Genomic DNA, 25,801 nt, shown 5'->3' with positions numbered 1-25,801 from the left:
AGGCCACATTTCTAAAAGTAATATCAATGGAAAAGTATTCAATATAATTACTAAAGTCTAGGATTGAAAGTTACTTACTTTATCAGAAAGGCTCTCTGCTTTGAGTTTTTGTTCCTTGAGTGCTTGCTGCAGGGCCAGAATCTCTGCCTTGTGTTCCTTGACAGCCAGTTCTACCACCTGGCGAGACTCAGTAATACGCTGATCTGCTCTCACTCTGCATTAAAATGGAAAATAATGTTACCTAACTCCTTGCAGGCTTGACCTCTCCCTGGCAGGCAGTGGCATCAATAACTCTTTCAGGGGTTGCCTCAAATTCAAGATGTTACATTAGAAAGCCAGACTGTTTGCTGCAACACTTTTATATTATATAATCCTGTTCCTGCCCTGCTAGAACTACAGCCTTAAAAATTTCAAGACCCCACAGGAACAGTCAGGAGCAAAGACTATTTTTTCCATAAAATAAAATAGAAGATAATAAATCTAGACATTTTATAAATTACAATGATAAATACCACTCCCCTTGAACTGTTCACTTGCAAAGAAACAAAAGGAAAAATATCAGTGATGACTATTAACTAATAAACCATTTTTAGAACTACCTCACAAGATTTTATATTTAGCTCCAACTCCCATATCCTATGCTAAATATAATTTTTGTACTAGCTTCTATAGAGAATTTTTATAGAAGTTAATAAAAGGGAAAGAAGGGAGAGAGACCTGCTCTGTTTCTCAGTATCCAGCATCCTCTGCAACTCTCTAACTCGACATTCAAACTGGGACTTCTCATCCCCTAGAACATTTCTCCACGCTTCCCACTGGCGCTCTTTCTCCAGGAGTTCATCATTCAGGGCCTCCAAGTCCATTACTTGCTCTTCCAGCATCGTACATGTTGTCTTCAAGGCCTCCATAGTCTAAAAATAAATCCTCCTATCAATTCTCACATCCCACATCAAGTGTGCACTTTCAGCTTCAGCCTTACCATTTCAATTACAGTACATGCAAATCGTCAGTGAGCAGGAGCTGGGAAATCACAGCCCATTTATTTCAAGGCTCCTGTACATTCACTTGTGATCCCTGATAATGTCAGGTCGATCTCATTATGAACATTTTGAGATTTCCAGGGCCACAAAATTAAAATGAGTAATTCTAAATGACAATGCCATCAGAGTGCAGGATTGCTAAATAAAATTGTGTAAAAACACGATGGGATATACATAAAATTTCCATTCACTCAACTACCCTCGGAATGAAGGTTTAAATGCCCCGGAAGCATCATTGCTTCTTATGGTTTTCCAGATGTAAAAGGAATTTCTGCCAGCTCCCACCAAGAGCTCCTGACCCAGACTTGGAGAGACTTACTTGTTTCTGGCTGGTCAGCTGCATCTCCCTCTCGGTGATCTCTCGGCGGAGATGATCGACTTCACTCCGCAGCTGCACAACCTCGTCGTTGGCCCCTGAGGCCTCGTCCAGTTGTTTGGACAGGAAGAAATTCTGGTTGTTCAGCTCTGCATTGTCTTCAGTGAGCTGGTTCAGCTGCTCTTCCAAATCTGAAATCACCTAGAAAGAAAAATAAATTACATGTGAGTAAGCACAGGTTTTTGAAATCATCCATGCTTCTTCTGTATGACTGGAGAGATTAATCAATTCACACAGAATTATTTATTGCCAAGCTTTTACATTTTTTCTAATTTAAAGAAAAAAAAAGGGAAGCATTATAATCATATATATTTTTGCATTGTAATGTACTTGGATTAGGAGTAGAGTTTTGTGTCTTAGAGAAAATAGCTTTCTTTTTAAAATGTGGTTCAGAGCACAAATATGCTGCAATGTAATTTATTATTTGAGAGACCTGTCATAGTTAAAGCACTGGATTGGGAGCCAGGAATTCTGGCTGGATTCTCAGTTCTGCTACTGACTTGCAGTGACCTTTTTTGACTCAATCTCCCCGAAGTGCAATGAGGCTAAGCACTCTCAGAAAGGCTTTCAAAGTGTGGTACTGAAGAAAACAGACCAAGAGGTGCAGTGGAGGCAGTGCAACCTGATGGATATCCCTGGGAATTGCTTATATTATTATTTGTAACACTGGGTATTACCAGGAAAGGCAGAAAATGTTAAGAAATGCATTCTATCAAAGTAACAGCATTATGGATGGCAGCTGGGTACACAGGAGGGAAGAAATCAGTGTGGTAACACAATATGGAAAATCAGTGAAATCTCAACAGGGCCTTTGCCAAAGTGGGAGCATCCATTTGTTCAGTCTTCATTAACTAAAAGCTTTCAACCACAGTTCCCTCCAACTGAAGGACAAATATAAACAACAGTGGGCCAATTTCACAGTTGGTTTTATGAATGAAAGGCCTGAACACTGGGTGGATGAATTTGTACCTCCTCCTAACTCAAAACCAACATCACCACAACAGAAGAGAAAGAAAACTCAGTAATCTTGAAATCAACTTAATAAAAAGAATTTCAGAAACTGGTAAACTCTATACAATTCACATTTAACTCTTAAAAACATGTTCTAGAGGGTCTTTTGCCTGGATGTCAAAGAAAAGTGAATAAGATACTTGATTAAATGGGAAAAAAATAAAATTGCAGAGCACAGTTGGCCATACATTGAAATGTAAATGTTCCAATTTCCTACACAAGCCAAGGACTTAAATATCTAAAGCAGTAGAGGATAGAGCACACAGCTCTTCTCAGCTCTCTGGAAAGATGACAACCACTTCTTTTTGAAGAATCTGTAATGCATATTTTGGCAGCCTTTTACCATGCCTCTCCTAGACCTAAATTAACAGTATTTGGTTTCTAAACTGTGAGCAGAAAAAGTCCAACAACCATTACTCCCTGCTGGGTGAAGGGGAGTTCCTGCCACCCATATGTTCAGGGTCAAATCAAAATGATTCACACTTCAAAACACAACATTTCTGAAGAAATCTGGTCATGTGCTTGTTTCTCACTGCCCCATTCAAAATCCACATTTTTCCCTGCATTGTTTGCACCAAGCTTTCAGAGGGGGCAGCCTGTGTGGTAAGGACATGTTAGTGCCTATACTGCTACAGAAATAAGAACTTAGATTTGTTTATACAAGCAAAAAGGAGCAAAATAACATTTGTTTTCACAATGTTTTACCTACTGCTCTTACAACAGCTGAGACCTCTACTAACTGCCAGATCAGAAACTCACTTTTTCTCCCATTTGTTTTAATTTCATGTTTAACCACACTATATATCTAGGCAGTTTCAATATATATTTTATACATTCATAGTTTATTCTACATCTATTTTATATACTAGTACACATTATTTCTATTTAAAAATATTAAGCTAGTTTTGGAATACAAGAAAACCAAGTGAGGGAAACACAAAATATGCAGAGTTAATATGTCCAACTACTTAATTAATTATTAAAACTGGCTGTATTTCAAGTTGATTTTATTCCTTAAGGGTTGGAAGTTAAGCTCCCATTTTCTTTTATTCTAGGTTCTGAGATTTTGACTTCTTTCCCTGAATGCAACTAAAATTAAACCAGATCATATTATATTTCACTGCTATATTTTATCTAGTAGGATATTTCTGGAAAACTTCAGACAAATAATGAAGCAGTTAACAAAGAAGGGTTCCAGAAGATGTGACATATCATCTTTCCTTCTTCTCACAGTGTATTTACTGACAATTCCAAAACACCTTGGCTTAAATTCCAACTATATTATAACCTAGATAATGTAGTCTAGATAGATAGGTTTTTTTAACAAGAGAAAATTTTTTCCTCTTGGCACAATCTTTTATTTTTCATGAGGTAAGGAGATGTTTTTTTAACACATCCAATAGCTATCTACAGCTATGTATAACCCAACAGGATTAGAGAGTTTATTAACACTACAAAGCCTAAAGAGTAATGGGTAATGCTGACACAGGAAAATGGGCTGTAGTGTGATATAAATGCCTGTTCTGGTGATCAACATAAAAGAAAACACAGATCAAAAAACCCCCCACATTTTAACTGGAAATATTGGCTTGGGCATACATACAACCTATACCAGAATCACATACCTGGAAAATGTTAATTGCTTTAGATATTTTTCTTTGCAGTTAAGGAAATCCCCGGGCAAAAAAAAGCCCCAAAAAACCCCAAACAAACCAACCAACCCTGAGCTATTCTGAGGTAAATGTGAAGCATATTAAAGGAAAGTCAGTAAGAAAATGCTATTATAATCTTTAGAAACCCATCATATAATCTTCACATTTTAAGTTTATAAAATTAACCATAAACACTTGAAACCTTGGAAAAGCAATTCTAGACAGCCACTGTATCTATGCCACTGCATCACCACTCACTGAGCAACTGGAATTTTCTCCACTATTTATGCACATCTTCATCACAACTAATCCATAAACCAGAGATACCATCTAACTACACAGATTGTTCACTGCACACTACATCTAAGCACACAGCTTATCTTTATCCTGATGCAGAGGACTGTATCTCATTTTTAAATAGCATAGCATAGCAGCTCTTCAGCAGAAGGGGCTGTATCCAGCATAATTCCCTCCCCACTGAATAATCTGAGGAAAGCAAAGTATTCCTCTAGTGAGGCTGAGCAGATTCACAGCTGTTACCCCTGGTCCTACAAACCTCTCCAGCCATGGATTAAACCAAATATCAGAGCAACAAACAGTCCATGATTATTTGGTTTGCATACCAGATAAAATGTACTAAATTTAATCCATATGCTCCACATAGCAAATCTACAGGCACAATAATGAGGAAAAGGAGAAAAACAAGGAGTTTTATTGATATATTAGTAACTGCAGCTTGCAAAATTCCCCATACCCTATTCCTTCATTAAAGGTGTTTCAATTCTCAGATGCCATCAACAAACATGCAGAAAAATGCTAGGACACAGCAAGGGAAACTGTTTTGGGATGCTATCAGCAGTGTCTTATTTGGAGTTTAATGTAATTCCAGACTAATAGTGTTGCTCTGTCCATTTCCACTCCTCCCCATCCCCACTAATTTTTACCAGAAAGCTACCTGTCAAAAGTAAATAGGAAACAAGAAAAAACTGTCTCTCAGCCCCAAATTATTGTGAGCAGGAAGTGAGAGCAGACATCAACTCCTTTTGTCTTTACCTACTCTCTGAGACAAAGCTTTTCAGGCAGAGAAATCCCAACACTGGGAAGCTCAGGCTCTCCAACAGGGCTGCAGACAGATTGTATTTCTGCCTGTTCCATCAATACCTGACAATTAAACCTTCACTTTCCTCCCCTCTCTGCAGTCAGACAATATCTGTGCCTTGAAACACACTTTAAACATGGATCTCAGTCTCCAAAAACTCTTCATGGTTTATCTTGAGGGATGCTGCCCATTGGACACTGCCCAGATTGCATTCCACTCTTTCCCACAGCAAGCCAGGATTAAAACACCCAGTCCCTGTGTTCCTGTTCTAGGTCCCAGAAGCTGAGCTGCCTCTCCCAAACAGGAGCCTCTTCCTCAAATGATGATGTTATCCACAATGAAGGTCTCATTAACCTCTCACAGTAACACCTTACAATTCTTTGATTTTGTCAGGCTACAAAAACTTCAAAAGTCCATTTCTGCCAGTAACTGGTATCTGCCATAATATTTTCTGTGAAAAGGGAATCAAGGATAACCCCTTCCACCCAACAGGAAATTTACTTTAAAAAAAATTTAACAAAGCTATATAAAAGTTTTTGCCTGGGTATTAGCCTTGTCACAGTGGGCAACATTCCTTTACTCTGAAAGACAATTTAGTATCAAAGTAACATCTCTGAGTAGTATTTTGGAAGCTCACAAGAACACAACTTATGTCAACTCATGAAGCAAATGTGGAATCAGGATCTTAGAATGAATTCAGCAGGAATTCACACATAGCTTAAATTATACCTGTCTGGTGTGCTTGCAGATTTAATGCCTCAGTATCCAAGCTCTTGCACAACTGCAGATCAAGCCTGTTAATGTTTAAGACTGGAACACAAGACGATGACAGAAGAAACTCAAGAAGGGAAGAAGATAAAACTTGTTTTACTGGGGAAAACTTGAATAAATGGAAATGCAATATCCAATTAGGAGTAAGAAATGCTACTCATTCCTAGACTAAAAGCAACAGCCTGTACCTGAAAAACCCAGATGATTCAGATGGTGATTCTCCAGTATCTTACTAAGCTGAATGTAAGGCTTTTATAGGACTATTTCATGCTAAATATTTAAATACTTTACTGCCTGCTTACTAGAAGTTTCCTTTTGTAAACAATTCTATTATTATCTAAATAACTTAGTTATATTATTAACTTTAAACATGTTGGTGATCTCAGAGCAAGCCATAATTCAGAGATATCTGGAAACAAATGTGTAAATTTTCCTATTTAAGTATGCCTTTTATTTCTAGATCTTGCTTTGATTGCCTGAAAAATACTTTTAACACTCAAATGGGCCATTTATTTCATAGAATAAAGATAGGGATCTAGTTCTTCTCCCTCAACAGATTTGCTGGATGAGCTGTCATTGTGAGGAGGTTGTGATAAGATACGATTGTGCGTGCCCACTAGCACATGTGTGTGTTCAGCAGGTAGCACAAGTTACAATATTTGTTGTAATTACATTTCCTATTATTTCTTGCTCAACTGAGTGACAGAAAGCATGAAAAAGGAGAACCTAAAAATGCCTCCTTGGTCAGAGACCTCAGCAGAAGGAAGAACAAGTGTGCAATGAGGATACAACGAAAGCAGACACAGCCTTCTCTACAGTCAGAAGCTGTGACCTTTGTGAAGCTAGAGAAACAGGAACAATACCAATAAAAGTAGATTAAGTATTTTTATTTATCTTTTAAAGACCGCAAAAGTACTGAAGTAATTCAATTTGTTAATTTTTCATTTCCTGCCTAATCTTATTTTTGTAATTCTTATGCTGTTTCGGGGCTTCTGAATAAGATCAAATAAAAAGCAATTCCCTAACAAAGTTTGCCAGACTAGTTCAAGGAGTTTGTGTCAGCTTAAAAAGGATCTCTCTTGAGAACTTCCTGAAAGAATAAATCCATCCTTTATCAGGCTATATAAGCAGCAGCATATTACAATTATTCCCTTGAAGTGTTGTTGGATTTTAAAAGGAGTATAAATTCTAATCACATTCAAGTGAAGTCACATGGTCACCTAAAAGCACAGCCTGCATCATACTGCTACCATCAGACACAAACAAGTTTGAAACATCTGGTGAAAGCAGTATAATTAGCATTTCTTGACACTCACTGGCAATAGAAGATTGCCCTGATTTCCTGATTCCTCAGGCAGGATGGACAGCTAGGAGCAGTCATAACACACAAGATGAAATTATCTGTCCTTGGTCAATTAAATTATACATGCATTCTCCTGGGCTGCAAAGAGAATGCACCATGGGCATGTATTATTCATTTAGGAACTATTTAATTAATTTCTTATTGATGAGGATGTCTGATCCCACTTATCCCACTGAAGGGCCTTACAGTGTACAACACTTTTACAAGTCCTTTGAAGCTCTTGACATTCTGGAAATGTTATGTGTCATTCTTCACTGCTGGAGCTTGTTCCCCACACTCAGAGCTGAAGTGTCAGTGGATAATGAGTTACAGTTCTGCAAGACACCTGACCCTGCAGTGAACAGAAGCCACAGGGTTTCCACACCTGTTTTTTCCCTTCATGGAGATCACAAAAGTGTTTTCACAAAAAGCTGTCACTCTGAATGAAAGGCAAGATCTAGAGCAACAGAAGATAGCTCTGGATGTAAGATCTATGATGACATATAGGAGCTAGACAGTCAATCTAAGAAATGAGGAAGGAAAGAGTGAAGTTTCTTGTGTAGGATTTCTTTTAGACAGAGGTTAAAACACTTTGGAAAGCTGTACTTCCTAACTTCTTCCTACCTAGATATTCCATGTTCAGAAGACCCTCCTTGCTTAGTGCTAAAGAGCAAGTGAGGAAAATAGAAAGACTGTCATGCTGAAAACATGTTTTAAAAGATGAAAACTTACACATTAGAGACTTACTCCTACAGCATGAAATATTTCATTTGAAGAAATCACTGGAAGCAGGGAAACAATCAAGATAAAAAGCCCCAGCAATTAAGCCTTGCTTAGAGTATGGAGTAGAGAGAAAAGGCCCAGAATAATTTACAATCACTGCTGACCCAGAGGACTGTGGTCCTTATCCAACACTTGTGTAATTCATGTCATTGAAAGGCAGATACTCTCCATCAACTACCACAAACAAGTGTGAAGATAGTGTTAAACTTCAAGAATCCCTGCAGATAGACAAAGCCCTTGGACATCTGTCCTGGACTGATGAAATGAATCCGAAAACATGTCAAAGATCTCAGGCAACAGAAGGTGAAAATTCAGATCCTGGAGTTCTCTCTGCTGTATGTCAAAGTATTATTTGGAACCTTAACATTTCTTGTCTCTTCAAACTGTTAAAATCCTCCTTAAAACACCACTCAGGCCTATATCTACAATGCAGCTCAGAATTTGGACAGGTAGATCTTTTCTTATTGTGAGCAGAAAAGATCTTCACCTACAGTCATTTTTTGCAGCTGCTACACCATTCTTACTAGCTGCACTGCAATGAGATATTTTAATTTACTTTCTTCTCCAAAAAGAAGAACAGTGACAATTTCATTATCTAAAACCTCAAAATTGAGGTTTACCTGAAACCTAAAAGAAATCCAATCCAATCCATCCAGCTCCTACTAGCACCTTGAAGCCAGAAGTCCACATTAGGAACTAGTGTCATCAAGGATTAAATTAGGAAATTGTTTGTTTCATTATCCTTAATTTCAAAATAATTCAATGATCTGTATTTAATACTCACTGTGCAGCTATTACGAAGGGCTTCAAATTTACGCTGGATTTCATCTCTATGTGCCTAAAGGAGGTAAGAAGTTAATCATCAATTTTTCATACATCAGAATTCAAGAATGCTGTTGCTAAACAAACTGCAGAACACTCTACCAGCAAGCAAAAAGTTTGGAAGGCAGATGCTGCAGGCTATGAAAGCACTTTGGAGTGGCAAAGAACTGATTAGCAAAAGTCCCATCCTACTTAATCAAAATACACTTCTGCTCCCAACTCTGAAGTGCTTTAGGAAAATGTACAAGCTCAAGAATGGAATTATGTAACAGGTTCCATCTGAAATGGTCACCAGAAGACTTGTTGATCTCATGTTAAGTTTTTACATTCTTGAAATTTTAATTTGAGTTGGTTTTACTTCCATATCCCGATTGGTGTTTCATAGAAAATAAACACTGCACACAATTTAATGCTTGCAAAGCAAAACTGTAGTAATGTATAATGCAAGCTACCCCAAACAGCTCTGCCAATCTACCTGAATCCTACCATAAAGTCACATTTAAGCCCGAGCCTCTCTAAAAAGCAGTTATAAAACAAAATAATCATTTCTTTGGAGGACAGCATCTAAAGTACAGAAAAGTTCAAGCACTCATTTTAAAGAATGCAGTATTGCATGCACCATTTTATCCCCTAATTTACAAGCACAGCATGACAAAGCAAAAAGTTCTTGTTTCAGCCTCGTGGCCTCTCTCAAAATTCAAAGTGACTTAACAAGTGTCTAATGTCATGTGCTATCTGAAAACTTAACAAACGAAAGGTTACTGCTCAAGCACATCCAGCCACCTTTCTTCATTCAGAACATTTTCCTTAGAGCCAAGAGACTAAACAGGAAAAAAAAAAAAAAAAACGTTCAGCAGAAGTCAAATATGAGAGCTTAAAAGCTATCTTACCACAACAGGCCATGTGAGAAATAAAAGTATGTAAAAAACTCCATTACAGGAATAGTCCTAAGCCTGCTTGGCTGGACTGTCTAACAGCAGCTGGTCCAGCACTACCAGTTTGCCCCATTAACTGGAACAATAACTGAGTGCACACAGGTCATGAATATTCATCTGTTTCACTGCTGGGTAAGGATCCCAAGCACACTGCCAGCCCCCTGGCAGTGATAGTGGCTGTTATGCAAAGCTTTCAGCTGGGAAGGGACTGCCTCAGTTCTGAGCAGAAAGAACCCAATGCCATTTCTATTCAATTATTCTTAGGCCTCAATGCTGTTGCTGCACTTGCCCAGTCTGTGCTCACTTTAGAACTGAGGGAATGGTTCTGCCATTCATCTACCCAAAGCATCAGCATAATACCAGTGCCCATGCCAGCTGAGCCCCCCTCCCCTCCCAAAAACCAGCAATGGCAGCAATATTCAGAACAGTTCTTTGATTAAATGCCGCTGGAGCATGAGAATGCACATATTCAACACTGCCAAATCACAGGATCTGAAGGTCATTAAAGGCTGCTGCTCAAGGGGAGGTTAGCTGGTAGCGGGTCAAACTCTCTACCCACAACCCTGGGGAAGGAAATGAAGGAAATGTTTCTTAGAGTCAGTTTGAAGCATCTTTTTGTGCTCAACAGACAGCAACCCAGCAGCATATAATCTAGAACTCCATTTACAGGGGTTGGGGTGGAAGAGGGTGACAGGACTTGAACTTTGTTTTCCTTTCTATCACTCACACACCTCACCAGACTGCAAGACACACATGACAATTCTTAATGAAACAAGCATTGAAATAAAATTATGTGTTAGAACACTCTCCCTAGGAATTTGGTGAGGTGTTTTTTTCCCCTGAATAAGTATCCTCAAAGCAGGGTAACTGATAGGAAAAAAAAAAATCATCAAAACATTTATGACCATCAAGTGCATCCAAACTCATGAGCTATTATTTAAATAAGTAAATCACAGAGGTAAACTCTTAACAATACCAATTTCAGATGCAACTTTCACCTCAAAAGTAATAATGCTCCTAAAAGCCATCAGTCAGTTTAAGCAGCAATGAACCATTACTAGAAAGAATTCAAATGGTTAAAGGTAAAATTTGACATTTTAGCCATTCATGCCTCTACCAACACAAGAAACAATTCATACCCATTTCTGAAAATTAAAAATTAGATCATAAAAATTCCTTTTAACCTCTTTATGAAACATGCACCTACATAATTCTAGTGTGTATCTGCAGCTGACAGGACAAGTTCCAGGGCTCACCGTGAGGGCTTGAATCTCCTCCTCTGCCTCAGCCGTGGTCTCCTCCAGCTCAGTCTTGGCCTCGCGGAGCTGGTTCTCCAGGGCTGTCCGTGCAGCCTGCAGCCCCGTGATCTGGGATTCCCTCTCCTGCAGGGTCAGCTGCAGCTCTGTCAGCTGCCTCTTGAGCTCCAGCTTTTGTTCTTCATGCTCTAGGCTAACCTGAAGAAAGACAAAGTAGTACCCAAATGTGAGTTACTAACAAAGACATGACAGGCAATGGAGTCTTGTTTCAGAACCCCCTTTAAGATGCTATTGCCATGTCTATTCCCAAAATCACATCCTGACAGACTGCTCAAGGCACTGAGAAATCAAGGACACAGCTTTGTCTACTCTCTAAAATCTACTGGTTTTCTTGGAAAAAAACAACCTGGCATTTTGAAACAACAAGGGCACAAGAATAGTTCCAGCTGTAACTCAAACGTATCAAACACTATAAAATGTTGAGGTAGTTTGTGATGAACTTTCTCTTTCTTCACTGAAGCTAAGAGCCTCTAAGGATCTTTATTTGAGAATCTGTGGGCATACATTACACACATTTTGCAATCAACTTCCATGTTTCATCTTCCCTTCAGATTCCTTTTATAGAAACCCACAAGCTCATCTGGCTCTGGGTTTACCTGAATGGCTTCTTTCTGATGAAGGTTTTCTTGCAGCATACATAGGGATAAATATGTCACCCCAGAGAAAAGAAATAAACAACTAAAACAGTTCTCATTGTTCAGAATCAATTCCAAATCTTAGCACCTTCTTCAGGCTCCCTGCTATCCCAAGGGAATCTGTCTGTTGTGCTTGAGATGTGTGACAAGGCTGTCAGAAACCTTACACTGGTCTCAGTCAGCTTCTGGCCAAAGTAGGACAGGTTGCTCAACAACCTTAGCCGAAGGCAAGATTTCAGTCTTAGCTGAAAATTAGTGGACTGAGACTGGAGAGGAATTTGTAGAACCAAACTAGTTAATACAAAATTAAAACAGAAGCACAACTCACAGATCTTTAAAAGAGCATATTTCCATATTACTGTAAGGTTTTCTTTCCAGAAAACTCTGAACATGGTGCATGAAGCAGCAGCTTCCTTTTTTCTTACAGAAATTCTGCTGTGTTCTTTGCTTTCTAAGCTCTAGACTCTAAGGCTACAGGTTATCTGTCTGGCCATTGTACATTGCTGAGCTATTACTCTCTACCAGATAACATTATAAGGGTATTGTACAAACAAACACAGAAATAGAATTCTGAAAAAGCAAGATGATCTAAAAGCTCGGATTCAGGATGATGAGTCCTTCATACTTCCATTTATAAAGCTTTTAATGAGCTTTTTTAAAAAAAAACTACTAATACACTTTCAGATACCACTACAAGAAGTTAATTCTAGTTCTCACTGTATTCACAAAATGGGGTACATTTAGGAAAGTTTGCTGAGAGGATCAGAGCCATGTTTTCACCTCTCTCAGACGTGTCTCCAGCTCCAGCAGGCGGTTCTTGTCAGTGTGATCTTGGTGACTCATCTTTTCCAATTGTTCTTCTAATTTTCGATTCTGGGCCTCCAACTTTCCAGCTTGTGTTTCCAAGTAGAACTTCTGTTGCCTGAGCTCTGAAATCATCTCCTCTTGGGCTTTCCTGGTAAGAGAAATGCACAAGTGACAAACCCAAGTAAGGGAAACATAAGTTTGCTGTGAAGTAGAACAGTTAAGTTCATGGCTTAAATTCTACATCCCAGCTAAAAATAAAAATTACTAGTGTGTTCATCAACATATGCCCACAGCACTAAAATTCCATATTTGCCAGTTGCACAGACAAATGAATCTTGCAGAGGGTAATCTATAATGCTATTTAAGATACAATTAATTCTTCCCATTTCATCAGTCCCTTGTCACATGTTTTTCTATAGAGGAAAAATAAATTCTGAGAGTTGCTTTCTCAGAGTGTATTTCCATGAGATAAGAGGAACACCACACTTTAGAATTGGGGGTAGTGTGTTGAGGGTTGTTTTGTTCAGGGCTTTTGAAAGTTGTAATGGACATAAAACTTGACCTACACTGAAGTGAAGCTTTGCTGTCTCTGATCAAAGTCTTAATCCACAAACTGAACAAAAATAATTACTATTCTTCTTCTCATAAGAATTTTGAGAGCTGGCAATGATTAATTATTATAATTTGAAATGGACACTCTCCCAATAAAAGGGTCTTTCTGCATTATTTACACTTCCTGGAATTGTGTTATCATGCATTGGAAAATTCTGCCTCATAGAGTGCTTTCTCCTTAGAAGCCTCACAAAGCTCTACATATATTAATGAATTAATATTTTAAGAAGTTCACTGTGAGATAAGCTGTTATTAATCCTATCCCAGAGAAATTATGTGGGTTGCCCAAGATCAAATAGGAAGACTTAACAAAACTAAAAATAGAACTTAAGTCTTCTGACTCACATTTCTGTGCATTGCAAGCAAAACCACCCTTTCACCCTCTCTGTTTTTTTAATTTACCTCTACAGATTACTGTCAGCCAGAACTGTCAAATGGTGTTATTTCATTTCCTGCTGTTTACTGGGCTATCTTCTCAGGAACCTGATAATCATTGGTTTCCTCAGATACTGCTGGAACAAAAGCTTGCAGAGCTCCCCTCTCCTCTGAAGAGTTTAATCACTAGCTCTCCTCTTGATGCACGCTCAGATTAGCTGCAGCTTTTGTGGGTTCAAAATGCAGTCCAACAACAATTTATACATTTTCAACAGCTCAATTCACAAAATAAGCACAAATTCATTAACTATCTGCATGCATAATTAAGCAATTTTCTCTCACAATGTTGCTAATTCTGTACTATCTCCTACCAATCCTGCTAAGTTCATAATTTGACAAATGTCTCTCAATATACTTTAAATTGTATATTAAAACATTTGTATATGTTTTTCTTGTTTTCTATGGCTTTGCTGTCAAGGATAGGGCTCCCAGAGGATGCTTTAAGTCCTTATACTCACTTCAGCACCCATGACTGAGACACTCAGTCTTCCATACACTTTCCCAGCTCCACCTCAAGACATTTCTGTTTTATTTTAGACTGAAGGTAAGTTATGACTTTTGCTGCCTCAACAAACTCCCTGAGTGATTAACTGGAGATCATCTGGAACATTAAGCAACACAATTAAGTTCCTCAGTTATTTCTGTGAATATTTTTGGCTGCTCAGGCTAAAATAACTTGCAAGATATTTGAAATGCAATGAAAATTGGAGCCATTACATACTGGAGGCATAATGACCACAAAAATGGAACAAAACCAAAGCAAGTCTTTGCCAAAACTCATCCTTGTCTGATTCTATTCAATATTAGAGGTAAATCTATCCAAGTACTTCCCACAAAGGCAGTGCCTGATGTTGGATCCAGCAGCTAATGGACACTGAAACCTTTGTGCAAGCCAAGCTGGTGAATCTCTGAACTCAGTAAGGGCAAATACTGTTTTGCAAATCAGTCTCTGCAGGATGTATCAAACAACCCATGCTTTTCCTACACTTGAAATAGAACACCTCTAAGGCATTTATGAAGGAAAAACAACATTGTAAGGATAAGGAATCTCAGCTAAAATCTAAAGAAAAATAATAAAGTTTGGGCAGACAAAGGATCTGAAATAGAAGAATTCAAAAACATGCAGAGAAATTCTTGGCTTAAAACTCTAGTGTTCTTCCTTGTCTTCTCACCCATCAAGGCATGATGGAATGTTTGTGAGTGAAGGGTGTTTAATGTTTTCAATTTCAAAATCATGTGTCAGGGGAACTGAGTAAAATATAAATCTATTAGCAATGTTTATGTTTAAAGAAGGAATGTATGCTTCTCCAGAGGTATTTTAGATATTAAATTATTAGTATTCATTTAATATATTTGGCAAACCTACACAAATCACCTGCCTTAGGAAATGCTCCAAAGTAAACACTGTAATACAAACCAATTTTCCCAGTCATGTTTGAGAAAACACAAAATACACAGTGAGCCCCAACTATTTGAAGAATGATGCATATTTTTGAAAGGCTATCAGTGAAAAACAAGCAGGGAGCAGAGCAGGCCTGCAAAAAAGAGCCACTTTTTTACATGGTGAATTAGAGAATCATTTCAATTGGAAAAGAGTTTAAGGTCATCTTCCTGAGACCTGTTCAGCAGTGACAGCAGCTGCCACACTTACATGTTCCTCTGGGTAAAGAGGCTGCTATTTGCTGCCAGTTTGTTGGCCTCAGACAATTCCACAATTCTCTGCTCCAGTGACCTGATCTTCGAATCCATTGCATTGATCATCTGAAACACAGCAGTGAGCCTTTGAGACTGCACAATGCCAGCGGTTACAAAAATAAAGTTTATACAAAACTCTGAACTTTTTCCAGAAACAAAATTGAACTAAAAAAAACCTGATCAAATGGCCAAAATGAGCAACACAAATGCAATTACTGGAGCTATTTGCAGCTGCTTGCTACTGCTTTAATGTTATGAAAAAGTAACCATTATCAAGGTACAAAACAAGGGGCACACAGCAAGCTGCATGGCTTTTTTAAAGGAAATATTCTTGAAGATACTCTGAATTTAAAAGAAACATGTCTCTTAAAATTCATATTAATCAATTAATTTCCTTCAAAGTAGCTCAGCAGCACTACAGAACCTCAAACAAGATTATCTTGCTTGAAATCAGCTTTAGAAAGCTACTCTTCAAACAGCTTTGATTTCCAGATCAACTCCGCATACCGCCTTCTGTTCAGCCAGAACTTTGCACTTCTCACGTGCTTCTTCTTCATGTCTTCTGAGCATATTCTCAAGTGCTTCCTTATCTGCAAGATCCTTCTTCATCTGATTTTCCAACACCTAAATGAAGACATTTTTTTGTCTAAATTATATCTATTTCACTGGGCAAAGGGCAAGCAGAAAGAAAATCATCAATTTAGATTTTTTTTGGTAAGCAATTGGTCATATCTCAAGCAAAATTAAATCCATTATGCAATTGCATCAAATCCATGGAAGAGCAAAACGAGCACTGCCTCAGTTGTCTTTGAAGACTGAATTTAACAATAATATTTTATAGAGATATGGAGATACTGTAGGTATTTTATTTATTATTTTGAGTCCTATGAACTGTGTTCAATAATTGTTCCAGCCTAATGCAACAGAAACACAGAAAAGCTTCTCTACCCCAATATGTACAGCAGAAGAAATAGGAAAGTGCCCATTCTTTGGCTGCCCTACCAACATGGCTCACAAATAATTTGCGAGTTCCATAGGTATGGGTGAGAAGGCAACTGAGACCACACAAATTCTTCCAGTCGGAGAAGAAAGTCTAACAGTAAAGTAAAAAAACTTCTTTTTGTGGCACAAATAGTTGTCATTGGGAACAGGACTAAAGTAATGAATTGCTACATGTTTCTAGAAATGCATGTTGTGTATGTATGACCAGAGTTATAAATCAGTTGTTAAAATGAAGGTCTCTTCCTTCAAAGAAAAATTTATCAAAGGCACAAATTCTGGACACCACAGGATAGTTTTTACTTTTCCAGTTACAAAAACTCCATGACCTTTTTTAATCCCTTTGCACCTCTTTCATCTGGTTTCCTGATTTCTCCTATTAAACCCTACATCATAGGGCCCCATAATACACCAGTTCTCTCTTTATTTTTTCCAATGCTTATCGTCTTCTTCAGTTTTTATATCACCACTTATTTCTCAACATTTACATCTGATCTTCCTGCTTTCTATCACTCTCCTCTCATTACTGGTAACCACATGGTCTGCCAGCAAATCCTACTTGTTTTTTCCTTCATATTTCTCCCAAGAAATTTCTTTTCTGCTCTTAAATACTACATCCTCATATTTGAAGAAAAATGTAGAATTAAAGTATTAGATAAATGTACAAGATAAAGACTGTTTCTACTGAGAATAATTTGTTCTTATGAAAGACTCTTACAAAATGCATTTACTGGCTGTCATATTGCAAGCTCTTTCGAAAAATCCTTAGCCAGTGCACATACTCCTATTTGCCAGCTTGTTTTTCCTAATTTTAGATGGTGTCTATTTCTAACTGTTTGTTAATGCTACCCTGGAAAAGACAAAAACAAAGTGGGTGGTTTCTGTGGCTTCTTGGCAGATGTTCCAGCTCCAAGATGGAATTTCAGAAATGGTCTACTATTTGCTGCATTTAAAACTTGCAGGTAGGCTGAGTGAACACTCATAGAAAATCAGTGAGAACTGAAAGTTTCTTTAGGGTGTGAGATCCAACAGCATTAACTAAGTATTATTTAGTCATCAAAAGTCAAATTACAATCAACAAATGCCTTCCTGTAGTTCTGGCTTCAAATGCTACCTCTCCTAATCCAGTGCCACAGATAGATAAGGTACAATGGCAGAAAATATAGGAGAAAACTGATTTAGGTTCCACTAAGCTCCCTTAACATTGCAGCAATGGCAATGAGAAGGCAACTCACAAGACAAAGCAATCAGAGCCTAAAGGCAACTGTTTTTCCCTGAACTCATTCTACCCACAAAAGCTTGTAGGAAGATATTTTTACTTTGAGTTTCTCCTCATAGAATTGTTCCTTCTGTTTCAGCTGCAACTCCAGATGTTGTGCTGCGATCTGAGCCTCACGGTGCTTTTCCTCCAGCTCCTAAAAGCAGCAAAAAAGCATATTCAGACACAAGGAAATAGTAGGTGCTGTGAGTACGTGTTACACAGGTATCAAACATTCATTCCCACTATAAAAATCCCAAGTCCAGTGCTCTAATGGTAAAAAAAAAAGGCATTATGAGACCTGAACATGATCAACTCAAAGTTTGCATATTGCTGCTGACCCATCTACTGCAGAGTGGGAACACTGCTAAGGACAAGGATTTCTACTTCCATGGTAAGAATCTCCATCTCCCAGTAAAATATACCCAAAGATAGGCCAAGGACATTTGGTGAAAACATAGTTATAAACATTTTATAGCTGCAGTGGCATCACAGGAAGTTCAGATCTATTTTTAACAAGGTCTCTCATTTGTTTTCTTACAGCAGACCTCAATAACGGGGTACTGCTGTCTGTGCTTTTCATTCTGCATTCAGAGGGGGAATAGCATTTACTTTGCTGTATTCCTTGGACAAATGTTGTCAGAAATGCTATTTATAAATGGCTTCAAAAATGAAAAGTGCAGGATGCAATATATGTGGTGGAACATATTAGAATCTTTCTAGCCTCTTTATTTCACATCACATAGCTTCAGCCATGTACAGTAAGGACTTAAATAATTTGTATTTCAGAAATCAGCTTTTTCTACAGTCTGGCTATATTATTTGGGGTCTATCTATAATCACCTTTCAAAAGGACACTTCTCAAGAACCTAACTTATAAGTTTATGCTCATGTATTGTCATATTTGTCATTCCAACAATTTCCTTAGAACAGAGCAGGTCCAGGTCTGTCATTCACTACCTATGGGCTAACTCTTGCATAGACGAGTTCAGGTGCTGAGGTGCATCTGGATCTCTGTCTGCCCTCATTACTGCACAACACAGGAAAATTTCCTGATATTTGTGTGTGTTTTAGTACTTTACATAGTATTTTGATATGCTTTTTCCTGATCTTCCTCATATTGAAGGCTTTTTTGCTCCAGTAATTGCAATAGACCTCCTTTTCCAGAAGTGAGAATCAAAGAGGAGGTTCACCAAAAGTAGGTCATCAACAGTGCCTAGTCCCTGACACTCCTGCATGGAATGGAGATTGCTGCTTTTTGCAATTGAAATATGTCTCCCAGCAACAAGAGGGACAACTCACCTCCCCCAGAAACCCACACATTTCAGGTCCTGGCAGAGAATCAGACAACCAGATCAGCAGCAGCTTCAAAGCTCCCAGCATCAGACTGCTCATATTGTAGCAGGAGCTTCACCAGTTCCTGCAGTGGCACTTAACAGCCAGTGTGGGCTTAAAAAGGTAATCTCCTACCATTCCTGCTCTCACTCAGTATTCTCTATGTAGCACTGACTTTGTTATTGGCATCACAGCAATGATCTGCACTTTCAGGCAGGAAGAAGTATCTTCTCTAACTTGTTTCTTACTTCTTCATCAGTTCCTTACAGACAAATGAGCAGGTACTTCTCAAGCACTGCTACATGAGTGTACATGAAAATCATGCCTTTATTCAACAATTGCCACCTTATTCTATGCAATTCTCTATCTTCAGCTGCCTTCTTACCTCTCTGTACCAGGAAAAGTCAAAAACATTTGAAGAGACAACTTGAGGAATGGTACAGAGTAGGAGTGGAAGAAAAAAGAATACCAGTACCCTGTGCTTCTAGATCAGTTGCAAGGGACTAGGAAAGACTCTGTAGGATTACTTCTTCAATGCCTGTTTCACTTATTTTATAAAATAGTTTTGTACCTCTCCAACATTCTGATAGGACTCCATGGAAACTATCTATAAGAGCTAAACATATCCCATGGTGTACAATAATTAGTTGATATTTCTGCCTTCCCTTCCACTTTCTCCTCCACAGAGAACATAATACAAACCAAGGAACAATCCCCAAATATACACAAGAGGCTTATGAAACAATTCAAAGTTTTTACACTATTTCTAAACATAAAGTTGGCTCTCTGCCCAGCACAACCATAGTCTCCCACTTACCATGCACTCCTGCTATCAAAACAATTTGAAAGGAACAGCACTACTAAGAACTGATTCTACCTTTTCTTGACAGTGCTCAGCATACTGATGCTGAAGTCTATACACCCAGAACAAGCCTGGGTCATCTGTTGACTCCGAATATGTTTATTTTTACATTTCCATTTGGCCTTCCTCAGGTGTGTTTCAGCTTGTGATTACTACCAGTAAAACGTAATCCTTTTTTTCCTTGTCTTATTGGCAACACATAGAGAAAATTCATGAAGCAAAATAAATGTAATGACTCCAGTATTAAATTATGTTTTCTGTCCCAGGGAAGCAAACTTTCTCTGCTAGATTCACTAGAGACTGACATACTAACTTGCCTTAATAGTTTTAACCAGGAAACTGCCAACAGAGTAGTTATGTGGGTGCAAATGTCTTCTTAACAAATATCTTTGGAGATAAACAGTTTGGATGATGAATTTCTCTCTGCTTCAAAATGTAAGCACTTCTAATAGATCTGACCTCTAAATTCCCCTGCAATTTACTGAAAAAGAGAGATGGTTTTGTTGTTGCCATAACCCGCCCTCAGAATGTTTTACCTCTGAAACAAACACAAGGTAAAGAATTTAAATATTACTGTGTTGACTAAAAAGTTTTCCCACTGAGATGACTCCAGCTTTGAAGCACTATTAAGACTAAAGGCACAGGAGTGAGTTTGAAACTCGGGGTGCAAATACTGAATGCTTAAGCTTTCTCCAGTATGACTGGTACAGGAAACAAATCCTATTCAACAATTTCCACTTTATTCAATGCAATTCTCTATCTTCTGATTCTTCCCTACTCCTTCCTTACGAACTCTTACCCTCTAGGTTTCATTTATCACCTCTGCTCACCAGAATTTTTTCTGCCATCTGTTGAATCTGTTGAGATTTAGTTTGAATATCTTCTTTTAGGCGGTTTTCTCTTCGTTCCACAGTCTCTAATCTCTTCACTTGATTCTCCAGAGAATGGCGTCGTTCCTGCAGAGCAATTATGGCCACCCAACTTTGCATTAGCACAAAGCAAGGAGTAGTTTCTAGAGGAAACAGGCTGAAGCAGTCAATATAATGCTAGCTTTCATATTTTGGATCCTCATCACACCCCTAATCCCCCAGGGTAAGCACATGTCCTTATGCACTCCTCACTGAAAAGAAAACCCCTCCGTTTTCCTCAAAGAAATATGTTTCTTAATTAAAAATGGCTTAATGTCCAACAACACTTTCCCCTGAAGAATTACTCCAGGGATATATGCTGTTCAGAGCCACCCAGATGAGGGTTCCTAAACTAAGACATATTCCAATGACTGATTTACTCTGGACACTCTGCACTCACCTCTGCTTCAAGCAATTTTTTCTTCATGCTTTCGTTAGAATCTTCCCGGTTCTGCAGTTTCTCCAACTCCTTCTCAGCTCTCTCCTTTGCCTGACGGATGTTCTGCAGGAGCTCAGTTGCCTCTGAGCTGGCTTTCACAGCCTGAAGGTCAAGAGAGAAGAAAAAAAGGTATTATATGAAAAGCACACTCAAAAATTTGGTGTATGAAAGTTTCAGAACTTCAAGACAGTCAACATTCTCAATAAAACCACTAGAGAACTTTGGTTTAACAGTTTAAATTAATATGTGCATGAGTCCAAATTTTAACTTCCAGAACATAATTTTGACTTCTGTTTCACAAAAAAAAAAAAATTTAAAATCTAGGATACATATAGCAAGACATGTTTGTCTTGCTATATTTCAAGTTACTTGACTCTACATACTGAAAGCTAAGTCTATCCCCAAATCAGCCCAAGTTCTTTGAAAGAACTCAAAATACTCTTACTGATGGACAAGGAGAATAACCTGTTGGCCTATAGATAGTTCCTTGGCAGTAATGCGGGTAGAAAAGGAGACAGGGGATTAAAACATGATTGGTTTGAAATATTAGAAGTACTATTTCAATGTAGTTTTGGTCTCCATGTTCATGATCATTAACCCTTGAAGCAGCCCTCTCTCAGCAGGTGCCAAGTTTGAAAAGTTCAATCAGGGGATTATTATGACAACCCCTTTCTTTCCTGCTGAAGGATTCCAATAAGAGAAGTTCCCTGACTGTTCTTACAGTGACACCTTAAGTGCCAGGCTGACCACGACAGCAAATCTTAGATATTCTGCACTACTTTCAGCAGACATTGATAAGTTGTTTTAATTATGTTGTGAATCCCTATCATTCAACATTTTTACTGTGAAGAACCTGTGAAGAACCGAACTGTCAAGTGATTAAAGCAGATTATACTGGGAGACTAAAAGCACATCCAACATGTGTTTTATTAGAGCTAAAAACCAGCTGAACCCTTCTTCAGAAGGAAGGGACCAGTGCAGTGGCCAGAGCATACCTAAACAGGGGTTTAAATGAGAATTTCTCTACTACTCCAGTTCTGACTCAGCTTCATTTGTAAAAATAAACATTGTTGACATGTCTCAAGAGCCAAAAGCATATTGAGAGCACCAGTGATTTCAGATACCAGTTCCCACCCCCTTTTCCTTATCATCCCCCATGCTATGACTAATTCTATTTTTGAGGGTAAAACAAAGTGCATCCCTCCTCTTCATTAAGATTTCACTGGGAAATCTTGTGAAAAACTCACTTTCACCACCCAATCGTTACCTTTGTCAGCTTTTCCTGCAGCTCCTGGATTTTGGCTTGCTGCTCTGTATTGATCTGTAGTTAGATAAAAAGATGGAGGGAAAGAGTCAAAACCAAAGAGGAGAAAATGCTCTTTGCTTATGATACCATATTTGTTTTAATTTGCTTCCCAAAAATCTTGGTTTCCCCCTGTAATTCCAACACACCAAAACACTTCTTGGCAAATCCATTCCCATTTTGCTGAATTCCAGTTGATTTAATATTTTGGTTACCAAGAAGATTGTTCAGTATGAGAATACTCAGAATACTTTTTGCTTTTCACTTGCTGTTCTTTTTGTGTAAAGAAAACCCTGATGTACCCCCAGCCTAACTCTAAACTTGGATGACACATAACAGCCTGTCTTTGCCTGGCTTCTCAGCACAATCCATTAAGAACAGGTTATCCAGAGACAGATCAAATAAGAGAGAACAGTGAATCACACCAAGATGTCTTAAAACATAAAATGAAAGAGGACATGCATGGCTGTGAGGCCATGCATGCCACTAACTAGCCACAGTTTGGTTTCTGTGTATAAAATGAAGGACCCAGGAAGCAAAATCTAGAACACTGAAGCAACATACCTTTTCCAGTTTGGAATACAACTCTCCTGCCTCATTTTTTCCTTGATCTTTAACCTGTAACTTAAATATAAAATACATTAAAATCTCAGGAAAAGCTAGGCTTCTATCCAGTCATCACCTCATACAATTTAAACACCAGCAGTTACACAAAGTATAAACCATATAATGAAAAACATGTTGTGTAAGTTGTACAAACCACGCTAATCTTTGAAGGGCACACCCACAACTTGTGTGTGCATGTGTCAAACAGCACTAGATATGCCAGCAAGCCTCAGCCCCCTCTCCCATGAAGCCTAAACTACCTTTTGCAGTTTGTTGTGGCATTCGGCAGCTTTACGTTTGAATTCCTCGGCTGCCAGGCGGGACTCCCTCAACTCCGACTCATAGAGATCGCTGCGCCTGCGAGCCGAGATCAGATCCTCTTCCAGCTGATTCATCATCAGCCTCATCTCTTCTACTTGAGCTTGGTATTCCTGTAGTTGGGGTGCAAGGGAAGGAGAAGGGATTATAGTTTAGAGGCAACAGGGGAAATGCTTGAAACAGCAGATTCCAGAATATTGACCGCAGGCAAGAGATGTACTTAAAGCACGTAGAACAAAGGTAAAGTACAAAATAAAACAGTAAAAACTAACTAAAATAACATCCATGGTGTTCTGGTTTGAGTCTTGCCACTTTCAACTCAATACCTCAAAATCAAAACATTGACTTTTAGAGAGTGCAGGAACACATACATACATCTATGTACAAATGATAAAAATTACTTACATTTCTAATTTCTGAAACAGAAATGTGCCTTTGAGTTGATGTCTCTACTAAATGCCCAGATGCTCCCTCAAGATCTATTTTCTCAGGCTGATAACATGACAGTTATCACAGATCTGCACAGCTTGGGTAAAAGGAAAGAAGGAGAAGCAGAGGGGTAGCACACTGTGGCTTGCAGCCATCAGATTTCTCTTGACAGAGTTCAAAAGGATCACATTGCTCAGTATGGGAGACAACCTAAAATCAAGTATCATCTTAGAAAAATACCTGAAATTCACATTGCTCATAGAAGATATTTGCCTATACAGGCAGAAATAAAGATTCCCCATGTGGGAAACTACAATACAAGGCATTTGGATGGGGAAGGTCAGAGAAGAAAAGAGCATTTGAATTGTCTATCTCAATGAGACTGGGAACTCAAACTGAGACTAGCTCGAGAGATTGTATCCCATATCTTCACTGGAAGACAAGAATTTAATTATGTTTAGCATTTATTAAGTCCTACAAGTATGCATTTCATAAAATGATTCTAAAGCAAAAGCAAAAAAAAAAAAAAAAAAAAAAAACAGTAAAAAGCCCTCTCCAAAATCAAAGTATTTTTTACAAAGCTGAGAACAAGTAGAAAACATGCACATCAAGAGTTAGGAACAAAGATTGTGAAGGACTGACAGTGGGGGAGTCTATCTTTCTTTCCATTTTAATATCTCACAGTATGCCTGACTACCCCCATATTCAGAAGAGTAACTGTCTCGTGACAGAATCAGGTTTGTCATCGCTCCCTCCAGACAGGCAGCTCCCTTCAGCTCGACAAGTGACTGCACAAGCACTGACCCTGATGGCAGCCCCTCATTCTCCAGCATGGAGAGCTTATGCAGATATTGAAAGAAGCCAGACCTTTAGCAGATTGCTTTACTGTCCCTTATAGGGAGCAAAGAATGGCTCTTTAGATTGTAATCCCAAAACTGGTTCTCCACTTTGTAAACCAGACAGAGACCTACTCTTTCCAGCTCATCTCCCATGGAAGGATAATCTTTTCTTGCTGGAAAAAATTTTGAGCTTTTTTTCTAATAACTAAGCATGTATTAACTCAAATATACTTTTTATACAAATACATCTGTGAACAAAAAAGGCAGAACGGTTTGAAGGAATAAATGTTCCACTCAGAAACCATAACTTATTTAGATTTCCTAAAATACTGGGTTTTTATATCAGCAAACATTTGACCAAAGAATCAAAGGTATGGCAATAATTGCCACTGTTACAATGAGCATTTGGGAAGGGAGGAAAATGGGGAGGGAGAAAAGAAGAAAGAAGAGGAGATAATTAGTAATATTTCAGGTTTTCTTGTTTCATCACATTTGCAAGACTTTCTTTGAGTAAGTCCCAAGATCAGATCAGAGGAACGGGGCACACCACTCAAAGCAACACAAAACAAACTTCTGGGATATGCATTGCTCAGAGTTCTAAAATATCAAGAGGTATTTAAGCACAGATTACTAGACAAGTTCAGGGCATGTACCTGAACCAATTCACATCAGAGAACTACACAGATATGTGTGGGTCTTTCAAAAAAAAACACAGATTCTGCTTAGTTGCAAGTTTGTCTGTTAGTACAGTTCTTCATCAAATAATGACCAGAGCACAGGTTTAGTTAAAAAAAAAAAAAAACAAAACAAAAAAAACCCAAAAAAACCAACAAAAACCAAACACACACCCCAAACAAACAAAAAACCCCACAAACCCACCATGCTCTCCTATCCAAGTACCTGAGGCTAAGTTGAACCTACAGCCTCACCCTGAAAATATCAAATGCCTCATTATTGGGTTTTGAAGATTCTGATTTGCTGTTGATTTGACTTATTCTCTCTTATTAAGCCTCAGGTTTCCAATAGCAAAATTCTAAGGGACTCTTCCATCTCCCAGTTCATTCTGACTTAAAAATCATGGTCCAAGTCTCTAATGGCCAAGATCCACCTGGCTCATATGAGTCAGCACAAATCTCTCAGCATTTTTGGTTGCAAGGTTCTTGCAACATGTGTT

The 25,801-nt window shown here is 38.4% G+C and overlaps 1 protein-coding gene across 1 annotated transcript in view; it reads right to left on the bottom strand.

Annotated features, from left to right (window-relative positions):
• The window catches only part of CIT (citron rho-interacting serine/threonine kinase), a gene marked incomplete at its 5' end in the record, with an annotated part of 54,295 nt that overhangs the window by 17,521 nt on the left and 10,973 nt on the right, over positions 1 to 25,801 (bottom strand). Inside the window, 14 exons of the mRNA XM_077787292.1 lie at positions 79 to 214; positions 718 to 911; positions 1,360 to 1,557; positions 8,859 to 8,912; positions 11,088 to 11,285; positions 12,563 to 12,737; positions 15,288 to 15,397; positions 15,839 to 15,955; positions 17,650 to 17,745; positions 20,616 to 20,741; positions 21,094 to 21,234; positions 22,400 to 22,453; positions 23,000 to 23,053; positions 23,302 to 23,472. Of these exons, the coding sequence (XP_077643418.1) occupies positions 79 to 214; positions 718 to 911; positions 1,360 to 1,557; positions 8,859 to 8,912; positions 11,088 to 11,285; positions 12,563 to 12,737; positions 15,288 to 15,397; positions 15,839 to 15,955; positions 17,650 to 17,745; positions 20,616 to 20,741; positions 21,094 to 21,234; positions 22,400 to 22,453; positions 23,000 to 23,053; positions 23,302 to 23,472 (1,824 nt within the window). The remainder of the gene's footprint in view (positions 1 to 78; positions 215 to 717; positions 912 to 1,359; positions 1,558 to 8,858; positions 8,913 to 11,087; positions 11,286 to 12,562; positions 12,738 to 15,287; positions 15,398 to 15,838; positions 15,956 to 17,649; positions 17,746 to 20,615; positions 20,742 to 21,093; positions 21,235 to 22,399; positions 22,454 to 22,999; positions 23,054 to 23,301; positions 23,473 to 25,801) is intronic.

Source organism: Lonchura striata, chromosome 18 (genome assembly GCF_046129695.1).
Source record: "Lonchura striata isolate bLonStr1 chromosome 18, bLonStr1.mat, whole genome shotgun sequence".
NCBI classification, from domain to species: domain Eukaryota; kingdom Metazoa; phylum Chordata; class Aves; order Passeriformes; family Estrildidae; genus Lonchura; species Lonchura striata.
The sequence above is the reverse complement of the archived record's forward strand: the minus strand, read 5'-3'. Positions and strand labels throughout refer to the sequence as shown.